Genomic DNA, 16809 nt, shown 5'->3' on the forward strand with positions numbered 1-16809 from the left:
TTTGAATCTCACCACAGGTACAGCACTATGGCTAAATCGATGTGATACATTGATGTTCACCACAGCAGGACCACCGTGGTCTACTGCATAAAAATCTGTGTGGCGAACGAAGAAGAAAGATATTTCTTGCACATCTCTTAGATCAACCACAAACTAATTATATACGAATAAGTGTATTATGGAGACTATAAGCAAATATACTAGTCTCTCATATAATAACTGTATGTGCATTTGCTCAGATACGAAGGTTGAGTCCGATCTTCCTCTCTTTATTGCTTCATGCCCCCTCTCCCCATGTTTTAAATTATGTATTTGTGTTTTATTGGTCTGGGTTCATGAAATGAAATGAAAAATGAAAACTAATTATGTAGCCTTTGGTAAACCACCTACACGTACATCAATAATATGGAAACAATATTGGGATGACTTAAAAAATCGTTGTGATATATGGTGGCAATATTGAAAATAAGGAAAAGTATTATAAACACATTAAGTGGAAAGAATTGCAGCGGAGAGCAGGTGTGTTGGAAAAGCGATGACTCAAGTTAGAGCAAGCTCAATATGCCCATTGAGACTGATCTGCTATGTAGCAATTTATTCCTATACACATGAGTAAGATGCTGTAAACATTTAAAGTACAAACTGGGGAATTGAAGTGGATGGCAAATTTCACAATGACTAGGTCCTCCTTTATTTTTCTATTTATTCACCTTGAATTGCCAGCATCCATGCAATAGCTGCAATGCTTTCTTCTTCTTTAACTGTTCCAGAAGCGAAATCGGAAAGCAATGCCCTCATCCTTTTCTGAGGTTTGTGGCTGTATTTTAAGTGTGATTTGTTCAATCAATAAACCAGGGGAGGACATTTGAACTCAGGTAAAAGGTATGGGGCTACACCTGCGGGCCTTGCCCCTCCAATTTCTGACAGTGTTGTGTTAAACAGCACATTCCAATGTTCCACACACTGTATGAGCAAAAATGAAGGAAACCTTTGTGCAAAGGCTTTCATTCAGGTTTAAGAGGTCAGAATTGGATCTCTTCTCTCTTTGTAATTTTTTTAGCTTTTTTGATCAGTCTATGCCTCAGATTGCAAAATTATTCTGATATTATTGAAGTCAATAGGAAAAATAGTCCAAAGGAGCCTCTAGGAACACTATCATTACTACCCTGTTCTGACCCCCCCCCTCGTTCCACACCAACACACACTCCCAGCCAAAGATAAGTTACGGCATTTAATTAACAGACAGACAGGTCCTTGGCAGCAAACCGGCACAGACAAGCTTGGGCAGCAATCCAGCACAGATAAGCTGTGGCAGCAATCCAGCCTGCCAAGCTCACAATAATGTTCTCCAACATTAGTTCCTGCATTGACTTCTGCAAGAGGGGTGTGTGCACAACCAGTCCTTTTTATAGTCTGGAGAGGAGTCTAATGACCACCAGCTGAGTGCAATTACCTCCTGTAACTGCGCAACTGTTCCTTATGCCTATTAGCTCTTCCGTGCCAGGCATCCAGGAACAACTCACTGCTGACGTCCGGATCACTCTCCCTTGTCTCCTCCCCACTGGTCCAAGGCTCAGGTGCCTCCGGGTGGCTAACCAGCCTCTCTGTGCCCTGCTCAGAGTCAGAACCCTGTCCAGGGTCCTCCACATCCTCCAGAGCTGACTCATAGGGCCCCTCACTGTCGGAGTCTGGTGGCAGCTCCAATAGCTCCTGCTGGGCCACAACACTTCCCAAACCAGAAATCTTTCTTGTAAGACCATCATAGTGAGAAATAAATAAATAGAAGGAGGGGGGATTCCTAGCTGATTGTCTCATTCTATAAGCATGAAGAATAAGTTTCAGGGCTGATCTTGGTGAGGATTTTTTCACATATTCCTTATATCCTTCTTTCCTTTTCTTTCTCTCCTTCTAGCTGCTGCAAGAGGCCACGATGAGTTCCCTGTGGTGCTCAGGCAGTGGAGATGTCATTGAGGACTGGTGCCGATGTGACTCAAGTGCGTTCGGCGCAGATGGACTTCCGGCCTGTGCACCCCTCCCACACCCTGTGTAGGTGTACAACTTCAAACTCTCAGACTTAAGATCATGCTAAATGTTCTCTGGAAAAATGTCATATTAAGTGTTTTTCTTTGTAACAAATAGTGTAGCTACTGCTAATCAATGTTTCAGGGCCACCGGAAACACCTGCATTTCCAGAGGAAGCAGACATAATCAATGGCTTTCTTGTTCCCTAATTGACAGTTGAGTGGGAAATTTATGGAAATAGCCAGGAAATATATTGGCTATAAGAAACCAGAATGGATGGCAGGTTAGGGTTAAGGTATGTTCCTCATATTCTGCAAACGGCAGTGGCTTTATAAAGGCTGTGTAGGAAATAAAACCCATGTTTTCTGTGAAATACCTGTAATATTAATTTCTCCATATCCTATGATATGATAAGATAGGATATATGTATTGCAGTACACATGTCTACTAGTAAAGCAGACCGTTCTATTTTTCTTCTATAACAGAGGCAGGTTCCTACCAGTTCGCACCAGTTCGGTAGAACCGGTTCGTCAAATCTACCGAACCGGTTAGAAGAGGTTCCACCAGTGGACCCGGAAAGCAGGCCACACCTACAGAAGAGGTTCCAAAAATTTTTGAAACCCACCACTGACAGACACACACACATACACACACACACACACAGACTCACACAGAGAAAGAAAAAGAAAGAAAGAAAGAAAGAAAGAAAGAAAGAAAGAAAGAAAGAAAGAGTGAAAGAGAGATGAAAGGAAAAAATGAAACGAAAAAGGGACAGAGAGGCAAAAGGAAGGAAAGAGAGAGAGAAAGCCACTCCTACCAGGTCACATGGCTGGCAAGCCACTCCCACAAAGGAGGCCACACCCACAGAGTAGGTTCGAAAATTTTTTGAAACCCACCACTGTTCTATAAATACCATTCAATTGCATGTAGGGACATGGAAAAAGCTTTATTCAAACTCTAGTCCATCTAACTCAGTTTTGTGACTTATAGCAATTATTAAGGCTTCCCCCATGAAGTCTCTATCAGGAGTGGCCACAACTTCAACCTCGAACTTTCTGAATGGAAAGCAGGAACTCTACCATTGACTTTGCTCACAAAATGCTGTTGAAGATTCTCCAAAAGAGTCACAGTCTGTAAGGAATGTATTTTGCAGAGGAAATGCCAGAATACAACACACCCTTGACTTTCATAGGGTTATGAAATTTTGCCATTTTTTGAACCTTGCGCAGCAAAAATATTATTGAAATAGAGTTATAGCCCAGACAGATTGTATAGTGAAAAAAGTGTGATACTGTAGAGGAGCAAACCTTACATTTTTGGTACTTCTGGTGTAGGAATTCTGCCAAGTCAGTTAGAGGAACTTAGATAGAGGAATTTAGGCCTTTTTTTTTTTAATGGATAAATCTGGGGTCAAGGTAACGTCTTTCCACTTGAGGCTAACATTTTCTAGGTTTGACATTCAAGAACGCTGTTCAAGTCCTTCCTCTGTCTTTTATACCAATCATAAACACAGGAAAGAAAAACAACTGGCTTAATGCCAGGGACGTGCAGGCAGGAGAGGCAGAGGCTCTCCACTGTCATCATGAAAATAAAAAAAAATGTGAAAGGAAAAAGGCAAGAGCTGAGGTCAGGCTGAGCTAGTTGCTGCCAGAGTCACCGTGGATGACTCTGCTTAGTGCTTATCTGTTTAAAAAAGCCTCTAAAAAGCGCCCTCTACAGGAGGAGGCAGGAGAACAACGTGCCTCATCTAGTCTGACTTTAGGCATTTTATGATCACTCGAGCAGAGTTAAGCAAGGGTTAAAAGCCAAAAAATTCCTGACGTAGGTTAGACACCTCGTTCTCTTGCCTCCTCCTGTAGAGTTTATGTTTGTTTGAGAGAGAGTGAGTGAGAGAGGGAAGGGGGTAGGAGAGATAGTCCAATCCAACTTCTCTGTGTGCATATGTCTGTTTGAGAGAGAGGGGAAGGATGGAGAGAGGGAGGAAGGAAGGGGGGAGAAGAAAAAAAACGAAGGAAACTTTATCGCAAAGGAGAAAAACAAATGCTGTCTCCTTTAAATCGGAACTGAGCATGCCTGGCTGTGGAATTCTGGGAGTTGAAGTCCACAAGTCTAAAAAAATTGGAAACCCACCACTGTGTCAGTGCCTCACCAGCCATAAACCTCACCGCACGTCACTGCTTAATGCAGATGACGTTAAAGGTCCTGCTGGTCAGCAGAATACAAATCAAGAAGTGACTAATGGTTTGGATCACCAGTTTAAGAGTGAAAAACAGGATAGAAATTTAGAAACGAATACCTACTTTCCTTCACTACTTAATACCTTCACTTGTTGCCCAATCATAGTCTTTGCACTTTAAGGGCTTAACCTCCTGCCATCCTTGCTCTGGTGCTGAGAAGATCTCCTTATTGCTTATGGAGGATGTGATTGGAGCCTTTATCTCAGGGCCCTCTTGCTGCTTAAACAGAATGAAGCCAGATCCAAAGGAATTCACAGGAGATTGATTTCTGTGAGAAAATGGAATAATTCTGATTACGTGAAAGAGACTGAGCGGAATTCATGATTTACAGTGTTTCAGTTGCCCTCTGTTGCCATTTCTGTTTTAGATGCTACAGAAGGCAGATTACTCACTCTATAGCCAAAATGTTATCTCCTATCTTCTCCTGGCTCTACTAGGAATAGAGGGAGGAAGGGGGAGAGAGAGGGTAGGAGGAGGAAGAAAGGAAGAAGGAGGAAGGAGGAGGAAAAGAAGAAGAAGAAGAAGAAGAAGAAGAAGAAGAAGAAGAAGAAGAAGAAGAAGAAGAAGAAGAAGAAGAAGAAGAAGAAGAAGAAGAAGAAGAAGAAGAAATAAATTGTATATTTAAGGGCTTCTCATGCATGTACAGAAGTATGGAACTTTTTTAATATACAGTTTCAGCAAAAGTTTGCCATATTTCATTGTAACTAACCATAATCTATATCTATTAACAACATGCTCATAGAATGCAAGTAATATGAGATCTACAATCCAATAAATAATTGGGCCCATAAATTTATTTTTCCAATGTTGAAGAACTTATATTTTAGCGATAATAAGGGCTGGGAGAGTCTATTTTCATTTTCCAGCTATCAGTTTCCATGTATTAATTTATTAGCTGTATAGTTTTAAAGTATGTATGCATTGATAAATATTAAACTTGTTTTATAATCAATATATATAATCATTCCTTCCCAAAATATAACTTTAGGATATTGCAAATTTATGTATTAAAATCAAGTATTAGTCTGGTTGCATCTCCAACAGTACAGTGATTTACTGCATAGCAATGCAGGCTTTCACAGCCCGCATTAATCCAGTAGTGATGAGTTTCTGGACTAATAGGCCATGGTATAATTATTTGGTTTCCTGATGTTTCATCAGCAACAGGATAACAAATAATTACACTACGGCCTATTAGCCCTGAAGTTCATCATCATATGAATGGGGGGAAATGATTTGCTTGTTGCCTTTCTATACAAATGCAGAGAGATCTGATAAATGACAAAGATAGTTTGTTGTATAAGCCATAATCTAAATGTCAGTGAGGTTTTCGGCATTGAGGTTAAAGCATTTTCCAACTGTTGAGGCAAAATCATGTTGAGCCTCTAATTTATTGATTACAGGCAGTGGTGGGTTTCAAAAATTGTTCGAACCTACTCTGTGGGTGTGGCCTCCTTTGTGGGAGTGGCTTGCCGCCCATGTGACCGGATGGGAGTGGCTTGCCACCCATGTGACCGGATATGAAGATGCCGACGACACTTGTCAGAACCACCTTAAATCACCTCACACACAGCACTGGCATGCATAAGAATATGATGTAAACTTGTTTTTTAAAAGGCATCTTTGGTTTGCATTAAAACAACTTCAACACACGCAATGTTCTGATTGCACCACAAACGCAGTAGTCATCCTTACCTTTCACAGAGGCACTGAGTTTTATAAATATGAGCATGATAGTGTAGAATAATCATATCCAAGGACCAGTGTTGGGTTTCAAAAAAGTTTGGAACCTCTTCTGTAGGTGTGGCCTGCTTTCCGGGTCCACTGGTGGAACCTCTTCTAACCGGTTCGGTAGATTTGACGAACCGGTTCTACTGAATAGGTGCGAACTGGTAGGAACCCACCTCTGATTACAGGCATTCCTGGGCTTTTTGGTCTTGGGATTTAATGATCCTGTCTAACAGAATAGGTATCTCTGAGACTGAAAATGTCAGTGAAAGATGTCAATTAATGTTGTAAATGTAAATATTTCCAGGTGGTGGCATCTGACCAATAAATACCAAATAAGTATTTGTTTTTAATTATTGTTAGTATGAATGTGCTTTTGAGTCAGTTTTGTTGCTTAGCAACTACCTGGGATTAGGCCCTGTAGTTTTCTTGGTAAGGTTTCTCAGAATTGCTTTGCTCTTCCCTCCTTCCTAGGGCTGAGAGAGGAGGACAGGCCCTCAGTTACCCAGCTGGCTTTATAGCAGTTAGCAATAGCAGTTAGACTTATATACCGCTTCATAGGGCTTTCAGCCCTCTCTAAGCGGTTTACAGAGTCAGCATATCGCCCCCACAGTCTGGGTCCTCATTTCACCCACCTCGGAAGGATGGAAGGCTGAGTCAACCTTGAGCCGGTGAGATTAGAACCGCCGAACTGCAGATAACAGTCAGCTGAAGTGGCCTGCAGTACTGCACCCTAACCACTGTGTCACCTCGACTCTTTATTCCCAAGACAGGATTAAAACTCACAGGCTCCCAGTTTCTAGCCAGATGCCTATGACACCTAATTAGCTATTTTTTTTAAAAAAAACCATAGAAAGCAATAAAAACCTATCATCCACTAGTTCATCAAATATAAAGATCCAGATCTTCCGTAAAACTGGAATTTTGGTGGGGGCCCTAGAGGTCTTCTAATCCAACCAGGAGACCCTATACCATTTCAGCTGTCCAGTCTCTTCTTAAAAACCTCCATTGATGGAGCACCCACAACTTCTGGAGGCAAGCAATTTAACAAGAGAAGAAGAATCAAAGCAGATGAGGGAGGAAAAGTGACGTATTCAGATCCCTGCTTGAACAGATAGACTGACGCAACCTGCGCTTGCAATTCATTTATTTATAATTCATATTTCTTAACTGCCCATCTGCCTCGGATTCATCTCTGTTGCATACTCCCTTGCATCAGAGTAACAAGCATTGCCTGGAAGAAGCACTTCATCCCAGATTGGCATACACACATTCCTTCTTCCTTTAAAATCAGCCCTTCCATCATGAGCATTGAATTTAAAGGAAGAAGGAAAAGTAGGAGTTTTGACGTGTTTCCATTGACGGGCTGAATTAAAAGGAGAGAGGAAGGAGGCTCATCGCACAGAGTCTGCTTTCTACATCCAAACGTGATATTGGAAGTTTCTCCCATTCTCTTTCTCACTGCTCCTTATGCCGTTTCAATGAACCTCCATTCTTCTGCATTTTCCCACAATAATCTTGGGAAGTAGACTGGCCCAAAATCACCCCATGAGCTTCCATAATAAAGAGTAGATTTGAACCTGAGTCTCTCCAAGTCCTAAACCGCACTTTAACTGCACTACCATACTGAAATTGTTGGTTCCACCACAAATCCGCGCTCGACTAAACTGCGTCCGACTAAACTGTGTAGCTGATGTCATCAACAGGGCGACAACAGCACGGAGAGAGAAGCACGCTGTAAACCCTAAACCTAAAATTAACCCCTAAACCTAAACCTAACCCCCCTAAACCTAACCCTTAACCTAACCCTAAACCTAACCCTAAACCTAATCCTAACCCTTAACGTAATCCTAAACCTAACCCTAACCCTTAACCTAACCCTAAAGCTAACCTAAACCTAACCCTAAACCTAACCCTAAACCTTAACGTAACCCTAAACCTAACCCTTAACCTAACCCTAAACCTAATCCTAACCCTTAACGTAATCCTAAACCTAACCCTAACCCTTAACCTAACCCTAAAGCTAACCTAAACCTAATCCTAAACCTAACCCTAAACCTTAACGTAACCCTAAACCTAACCCTTAACCTAACCCTAAACCTAATCCTAACCCTTAACCTAACCCTAAACCTAATCCTAACCCTTAACCTAACCCTAAACCTAACCCTTATCTTAAGTTGAATCGGCTTGCTTTCAAAGCGCTATTTAAAGCGCCCTTCTTTCTCCGCGCAGGCTGTTGTCGCCCTGTTGATGATGTCAGCGATGCGGTTTAATCAGGCGCGGCTTAGTCGAGCGCGGTTTTGACGGGTCACGGAAATTGTTATAGGGAAAACACATCAATTTGTGGGAGCCAAAGTAGTGTGTATATAACCTGGGGTGCCTTATAGGTGAATAATTTCATCGTGGCTCTATTACAATAGTGTTCAACCTGGTGTCCTCAGTAATTAATCTACTACTTTCATAACTTGAGCTACTTACTTAAGGATTTCATGAAAAAAAATACATGCATTCGTGTGGCATAATCCAGCATTCCATATAAGATGAACCAAAATTGCTAGTTCCTTAAATACAGAGAACAAAATGGATTGAAAGCCAAGGAGTATCATTTGAATCTTAATAAAAGAGAGTGAGTTAGGTAACTGTTTAAATGGGTCACTGTGCCCTTTTCAGTTGTAGGGCAGCCAGGCGGGGAAAAAATTAAAGTGGAAAAGATAAATCTTGACTCCCATTAATTTGTAACAGCTATTTTACTCAAATGCCAGCCTATTTTGGAAGAATTCAGGAGAATGTGCTAAGTTTCTTCCCCAAAGGCAAGGTCTATGTTGAAAAACTGATTTTCTGGTGGTTCAAGCTGAGGTTGAATATTATCTGCACAGTACTGATAAAATACTGCTATTATAAAAGGCATAAAATTCAACAATGGAAAAGATCTTTTGATTTCAGATGACATTCATTATAAGATGTTTCAAATTTCCACTTGTGCATCAAAGCTCCATGAAATTGATTGTGGGTTAATCTATCTACAATCAGTTGAAGTCAGCTAAAATTAATCAATTTATCAAAGGAATTGTCTCAACACACTGAAACGAGCTATTTAAACATGACTCTTACCAGAAATGTTCCAAATGTATTTTGATATTCTGCCATTGCTTGCGATAATGTCAGTTTGCACCATGTAATGTGCTTTTCTCAGCCTTTACCCATGTTCAGTTTAAAAACCACTTTGCATTCCTTTCTAGATTAACTATTAGCTGGGTGGTTTTATTCTGGTTAAACGGAACCCTTCTCCTTTATACACATGTCCCAGTGGTGGGTTTCAAAAATTGTTGGAACCTACTCTGTGGGTGTGGCCTCCTTTGTGGGAGTGGCTTGCCACCCATGTGACTGGATGCGAGTGGCTTGCTGCCCATGTGATCGGATGGGAGTGGCTTGCCGCCCATGTGACCGGATATGAAATTATGAATTAGTACTTAGGTCGGTCCAAGTAGCTATTCAGAAGTTAGTGGTTAGAAGCAATTGTAAAGCAAGATATGGAATTAAAACCAGAAATATTTTGTTGGCTATTTAAAAGGGAATATAATATATATTTAATTTTACACATGTTAGCAGCTGCTGGAATTGTGTTTGTACAACAGTGGAAAAACAGAGATATGTAAATGAATAAATATTACAATGTGCAGGAATAAATAAATTGACAATTAAAATCAAGAAGGCTTTGAATACTTTTTCACGTGGGATTGGTTTTAGCAATTGCCAACTAACGGAAACGGAAATTAGAAATCCAAAAGTATGAAAGAAAACACCAATCATGTAAGGAAAGGTCCCTAAAATGTATAAAGAAATATTACTAGATCATTATTAATGCGTAGATAACTGTGGGATATTACACACCCACCAGTGGTGGGTTTCAAAAAAATTTGGAACCTCTTCTGTAGGTGTGGTTTGCTTTCCGGGTCCACTGGTGGAACCTCTTCTAACCGGTTCGGTAGATCTGACGAACTGGTTCTACCGAATAGGTGCGAACTGGCAGGAACCCACCTCTGACATGTCCCCAAATAAATCTAATTTCCTCACATAAAGCTCTTCCCCTGAGCTCTGTTTTGCACTCTTGTCTCTGCAGGCTAAGGTTGTCCACAGTTCATGAACCTAGCAGTTCTCTGGTGGTGCTGGAATGGGAGCACTCGGAGCCACCAATTGGAGTCCAGATTGTTGATTACCTCATCCGCCAGGAGAAGATCACTGACCGCTTGGACCATTCAAAGGTGGAAACTGGTGAGGGCCGCTGATCCTTCGAAGAGAAATTGTTTACCAAATTGCATCTAGAACAGTTCCAATTAAAACATCTAATTAAAATCAAATGCTGTCCCCTTAGCATTAGATCGGCCTTAAGATACAATATGAAGGAAATAAACTACTGACATACTCAAACTCCGAGGGATTTTTTTTGTTTTCTTTCTGTTTCCCTTTCTTTCTTCAAACATCCATCACATTTTAAATCTTACTGCTTAGTGGGGAGCTAAATGCAAATTATAGAAAATGCAGACTCTTTTCTCATATCTCTGTATATAATTTGGTTCATCGACAAAAGGGCGACCGACAAAAGTGCGCCCGACTAAACCGCGGTGACAAAACCGCGAGTTCTGAACTACGCCAACAAATGAGCGCTGAATCACGCCGACAATAGCGCACTGACAGAAGGGCGCTGTAAACCTAACCCTAACCCTAATGCTAACCCTAATGCTAACCCTAACCCTAAACGTAATCCTAACCCTAAACCTAACCCTAAACCTTACTCTTACCTTAACTTAAATCGCTCTTCTGTCGACGCACTGTTGTCGACGCGCTGTTGTCGGCGCGTTGATGACATCATGGTTTTAGCGATGCGGGTTTGTTGGCGCGCTTTTGTCATGCACGCTTTTGTCGGGTCACGATATAATTTCAGTAGCAAAATATAACATTACAATAAAGTTGTAATTATTCAGGATTAGCTCAGCAGACTAACCCAAATGAATACACTCCTTTACTTATTGATACCTAGGAAATAATGAAGAAATGTTCAGCGTATCTCAAATTTCTCAGTTGGCAATCTGTTTTGCAGATAATACTGTTTGGATCTGTTCTGATCCACTGAATTAGGATCCTCGTGGTTTTTAATTAATCCCCCTAGAAACTGTGAGAATGGAACTGGGCTTAAGTTGCCATGATCTAAACTTAGAGGAGGCATGTATACAGAGAAGAGAAAAACCAAGAAATGTGTTAAGCAATATTTTTGCAAGATAATAAGAAGGGATGTAGGATCACAGGAGAAATGTCATCCTGATTATCATTAAATGGGCAGAAAAAAAATGAAATAGTTTAATTAATTAATAAGTACTGTGCCAGTATCAAGCACTATTTGCCTATCAACTCATGGTCACATTTCTTTTTCCTCAAAATCAGAGGAATCTGGTAGCATTTTTATGACTAATACATTTCATTGAAAGGCATAAGCTTTTATTACCTGTAGCTCATATATTGCAAAGGCTTAGGTCTTTTAATATAAATTGTTAGTCATAAAAAGTGCTATCTGACACCTGATTTTTGGGGCTACTGTAGATTAAAACTGGCTTTACTTTTCCCACTTCCTTTGTTGTCCCTGCTCCTACCAGTTTTATCACATAATGGCTGGCTTGCCTATTTCCCTAGAGACGGTGCTGAGTTTTGTCGATGACATAATCTCTGGAGCGAAATCACCTTGTGCGATGCCAGCCCAGGTGCCCGACAAGTCATCTACAACCATTTCCTTGATAATTCGTTGTCTGGAATCTGACACTATGTACATGTAAGTTACAATGCCAATAATAAATAAACTTTAAATCTTTAAAAATCTAAAATAGATTATTATTTTTGCCCTCTTTGAGCTGATAAAACAATAGCCTTCACATACCTTATAAGCTTCGTGGGGGACAGTCTTCATCAGATTTAATTTGAGCAGGAGCAATACATTTGATGAACTCTTCATCAGAATTATTTTGAATCTTTGCTTATTTTCTTGGCAAGGTGTTTTAAAGTATTAAGATTGAGCCATGGAACTTTTATAGATTTTACAACTTCCAGGAAAGAAACAGCGAACTGGAGATGGCTCCACTTTTAGCAATGACTGCAGTGAAATAAAGAACTAGTCCATCTCTTTGTAATTCCTCTCTCTAAACAAGGAGAGACTTGAGATTGCCCACAAATGCTCCAGACAAGTTGTTCCTCATGAAGAGACTGCAATACCATGGTCTAGTGGGTTTAAAGTTCTGGGAATTGAGGAAAGATCATCTTTGCTCACACTGTTGTCACCACCTTTAAGGACAATGAATTTGCCTGCTTCCTTTTCTGATCACTTTTGGAAATTGCTTGTTAACTGCCTTTCAGTTATGAGGAATCTTTGGATCCACAAGGTTTGGATAGCCCCAGTTTCCTTCAATCCATAATGAAAGGAATTTTAAACATAAGTTTAAATATTAAATATAAGGAAGCAAAATACCTTAACACTGCATATATTGAGGAATATTTGTGAAATACCATCAGTGGTGGGATTCAAATAATTGAACAACCGGTTCTCTGTTCTCTGGGGAGGCGGGGCTTTGTGGTCATGTGTCTGGGTGGGTGTGGCCAACTCAATGTCACTCATGTCGATGGGCGCTTCGCCTTAGCTGTTACAATGTAAGAAGAGTTAACCGGAGAGGCAGTTTCTATAAGCAGGGAATAAAGATTAGGCTAGAAACAACACCAGAATGTTTCCTTCCTGCCCTCCTTATAGGATTAGCCCTGTAAAGTGGAAAAAAACAAAATGAGATTTCTTCCAACAACCGGTTCTCCGAACTGCTTAGAAAGTTAACAACCGGTTCTCCCGAATAGGTGAAAACTGGTTGAATCCCACCACTGAATACCATCAAATAAATGCATTAATTCTAAGTGAATCTGGGGGTCAGCTTCCTGGGTAAACCAGACTAGAAACACGAATAGATGAGCTAAATCTATTTTATTGTAAGGCTAAGAGAATCTTGCACGTCTGAAATTACAGAAATTCCCGTTGCTACTTTTAACTCTTTGATCCATTAGGGTAGTCCTTTTTATATATATTTTTTCTCCATTAAGCCACTGGGGACTCTTGCCTTTCTTTTCTGATTGTTTCCTAGGTAGCTTCTCCCTGCCCTCCATCATTCCCCAAGGTCATTCCCAAATTCCCAAAGTGATTATACTAGATGACAATCCGGTTTGGTTCTTTATAACATCCATCTGTTCTTATCCGTTCTTGTTCCAGGTTCACACTTTGGGGTGTGGATAACACCGGAAGGCGCTCAAGGTCAAGTGATGTGACCGTAAAGACTCCTTGTCCAGTCGTGGATGATATCAAAGCCCAGGGTAACTTAATGATTCATAAGTAAAGCACAACTTTCCATCAATAGGAAACTGTTCTGACCCCCTCCTCCGTCCAGTAACGAAAGCTGAGACAAGCGTAAAATGGAATTTCCTTTAATAACAAGACCAGACTCTCGGTGGCTGAAAGCCGAGTAAACAAACATATAAGGACCTTGCCAGCAAGTCCGAAACCTTGGCAGCAATCCAGCCTGCCAAGTTCATTTCTTTTTAATCCAAGCGTTGACTTCTACAAGAAGGGTGTGGCACAAGCAGTCTCTTTTATAGTCTGGAGAGGAGCTTAATGACCATGAGCTGAGTGTAATTATCTCCTGTAATTACGTAGTTGTTCTTGACGCCGAGTAGCCCTTTGATGGCGTGCATCCCGGAACAACTCACTGTTGGTTTCTGGATCACTCTCTCTTGTCTCCTCCCCACTGATCCAAGGCTCAGGCGCCACCTGGTGGCCAACCAGTCTCTCTGCGCCCTGCTCGGAGTTGGAACCCTGTCCAGGGTCTTCCACATCCTCCCGGGCCGACCAATAGGGCCCCTTGTTGTCGGAGTCTGGTGGCAGCTCCAACAGCTCCTGCTGGGCCACAACAGGAAACATAAAAGCAAAAACAAAAAAGCTTTCACTTAGAAGAATAATGGCTTATTTTAAACAAAATTGTTCTTCTGGTGACAAGCGTATTCTTCCACCTACGTATATTAGAGCTATATTGAATCTTGTGTAATTATTTTTTTAAAAAATTCTGTGAATATGTTTGCTTTTGTATCTACTGACATGCAGTGATTTTGATCATTTCCCAAGGCAATAGAGCCTTACATACATAACAAAATTATGAACACATTGAATTCTTTGAATAGGAAGAAATTTCATTCCTTTGGGAAATTCTTTTCCTCCAATGGGAAGGTTTTAATATTATGCAGGAATACCCATTTATTTTCAGCTCTAAAAGAAGAATAGAAGAAATGAATATATTTATATTTCCATATTTTTCGCCGTGTAAGACGCACCTTCCCCCCCCCCTAAAAGAGCATGGAAATGTTGGTGTATCTTATACACCGAAGACAGCTCTTTTTGGCCTCCTGAAGCCCCGCCCCCACTTCCCATTTTTGTGAAAAACAGGCCGTTTTTGCCTTCCCCCACACACATACCCAGAAGCACTCTGCAGGCTTCAGTAGGGCTGGGGGGAGGAAAAAATGCCCCTTTTTAAGTGAAAAATGGGGGCATTTTTGCCTTCCCGAGCCCTGCTGAAGCTGCAGAGTGGTCCTGGGGACCGGGGTGGACTTTTTTTTCTGACTTACCTCTTCGAAATCTTGGTGCGTCTTATACACCGGTGTGTCTTATAGTCCAAAAAATACAGTAATTGATATCAAGTGTTTTTAATACAGCGAATTACTGAAGTAGAAATTATATAATTTTTTTTCTGACTTACCTCTTCGAAATCTTGGTGCATCTTATACACCAGTGTGTCTTATAGTCCAAACAATATGGTAATTGATATCAAGTGTTTTTAATACAGCGAATTACTGAAGTTATAAGAAATTATAAGCATATTCTATGAGCAGCTGAACCAGCTGATGGGGAATTTGCAAAAAGAAGGGAAGGAGAGGAAGGAAGATAGAGGAAAGGGGAGGAGAAGGCAAGGCAAGGCGTATCCAAGCTCTGCAGATGGTATCATCCACAAACTTGATCAGTTGAAAAAACACAAATCTCTGCATAGATCTTTGAAGTCCTCCGTAGTTACTTTCCTCCACTGAGAATTTTCCATTTATTTCTACTTTTTGATTTCTCTTTTTTTTAACTAGTTAGTAATCCAGAAAATGACAGGTCCTCTTATCTCAGTAACTGCGATATTTACTGCAGAGGCAAGGTTTACCTTTTCAGAATCCACTCTGTTTTCTTCAGTTGGCTGATGCTTCAGTTGTTTTTCCTTTATCATCTTTACCAATTTGCCCAGAAGAGACACTAAGCAGTGTTAAGTCTATCCCTGTTAGGAGACTAGAGTTGCTCAACAGAAGTTAGTAACGAATAAGCCGCTGAATAGTCACTCACCGCCACCGAAGGTAAAACAAAGAATAGCTTTACTTGCGTAACAAAAGTAGGATAAATAGTCTCCAAAACAGACTATAAGTAGTCTTGAAGTATATACACAGTCTATTTACAATACGTTGAAGTTACAGTTGCTCAACTCACAATTCACCATCTAGACAAGTAACTAACATACAGACTAGCCACCATCCAATACACGGTCTTCTCTCCAATACTAAGCACATACAGTAACAGTCAGTAACTATCAGGAACAACAGTAGAACCAGGAGCATCAAGGAGCATCAGGGAGAGCTCCGTATTCGTTCCTACTTCCTTATATGGCTGCTTAAAGCAATAGCATCCAATTACCCCTCTCTTACATTTAAAGTAACAGATACATTTGTTACAATCATGGCTTATATACATTGCCAAGCCAAAACTAGGGTTACATCCCTAACAAGCAGAACAACTTATAATTTTTTGGCCTCTCCATTTAAAAATAGATGTCACATTCACTATCTTCTAGCTTTTAACCCTGAGCTTTATTTTGAATAGCAATAGCAGTTAGACTTATATACCGCTTCATAGAGCTTTCAACCCTCTCTAAGCGGTTTACAGAGTCAGCATATTGCCCCCAACAACAATCCGGGTCCTCATTTTACCCACCTCGGAAGGATGGAAGGCTGAGTCAACCCTGAGCGGGTGAGATTTGAACAGCCGAACTGCAGAACTGCAGTCAGCTGAAGTAGCCTGCAGTGCTGCATTTAACCACTGCGCCACCTCGGCTCATGTTAATACTTTAAAGGAATGTAAAGATAGACACCATCAGTATCCATTGATTTGATTTGTGTAGTTCCTCAAAAATTTCTTAAAATACCTTCTTTTGTTATCTTGATTCCCTAGTGTTATCTTACTCTTGTCTTTTGCTCTTTTTTGTGCTGTTACTATCTTTTTTTCCAATATATTTTTATTATTTTTACATTTAAAACAATGCAATACTGTGAAGTCGAAGTGACCATACATTCACATTATATACAGCTAGTCTCAACCATTAACAATTAGCCTACTTAATACATTATCAATCCTTCTGTCCAATCACAATATATACAGTTTGTTCCAGTCTTGTCACCTTGTCTTATACCAGTCATAAAATCTGTTCCAGACTTCAAAATATTCTGATTCCCCTTTATTTTTAAGCTCAAGAGTGAGCAGGCTTTCTGTCAGGGCTGCTTCACTTAATAACCAAGAAAGAAACCACTCAACTCCATTTTGCACAATTAAGAGTACTTTTACTGGTTACAAATAAATAGTAGCTAAGCAAAGCTGGATCTGAGCAAAAGCGCGCGCAAGCATGAGATATCAATACATGACCCACTCCCCTCCACTTGGTAACCCCAGCCC

At 40.6% G+C, this 16809-nt stretch overlaps 1 protein-coding gene across 1 annotated transcript in view; it reads left to right on the forward strand.

Moving 5' to 3' along the window:
* The window catches only part of ASTN1 (astrotactin 1), a 325689-nt gene that overhangs the window by 301286 nt on the left and 7594 nt on the right, over nucleotides 1–16809 (forward strand). The window contains exons 18-21 of the mRNA XM_032226803.1: nucleotides 1913–2046; nucleotides 10108–10259; nucleotides 11673–11808; nucleotides 13279–13379. Of these exons, the coding sequence (XP_032082694.1) occupies nucleotides 1913–2046; nucleotides 10108–10259; nucleotides 11673–11808; nucleotides 13279–13379 (523 nt within the window). The remainder of the gene's footprint in view (nucleotides 1–1912; nucleotides 2047–10107; nucleotides 10260–11672; nucleotides 11809–13278; nucleotides 13380–16809) is intronic.

This window comes from Thamnophis elegans, chromosome 11 (assembly GCF_009769535.1).
Source record: "Thamnophis elegans isolate rThaEle1 chromosome 11, rThaEle1.pri, whole genome shotgun sequence".
NCBI lineage: Eukaryota > Metazoa > Chordata > Lepidosauria > Squamata > Colubridae > Thamnophis > Thamnophis elegans.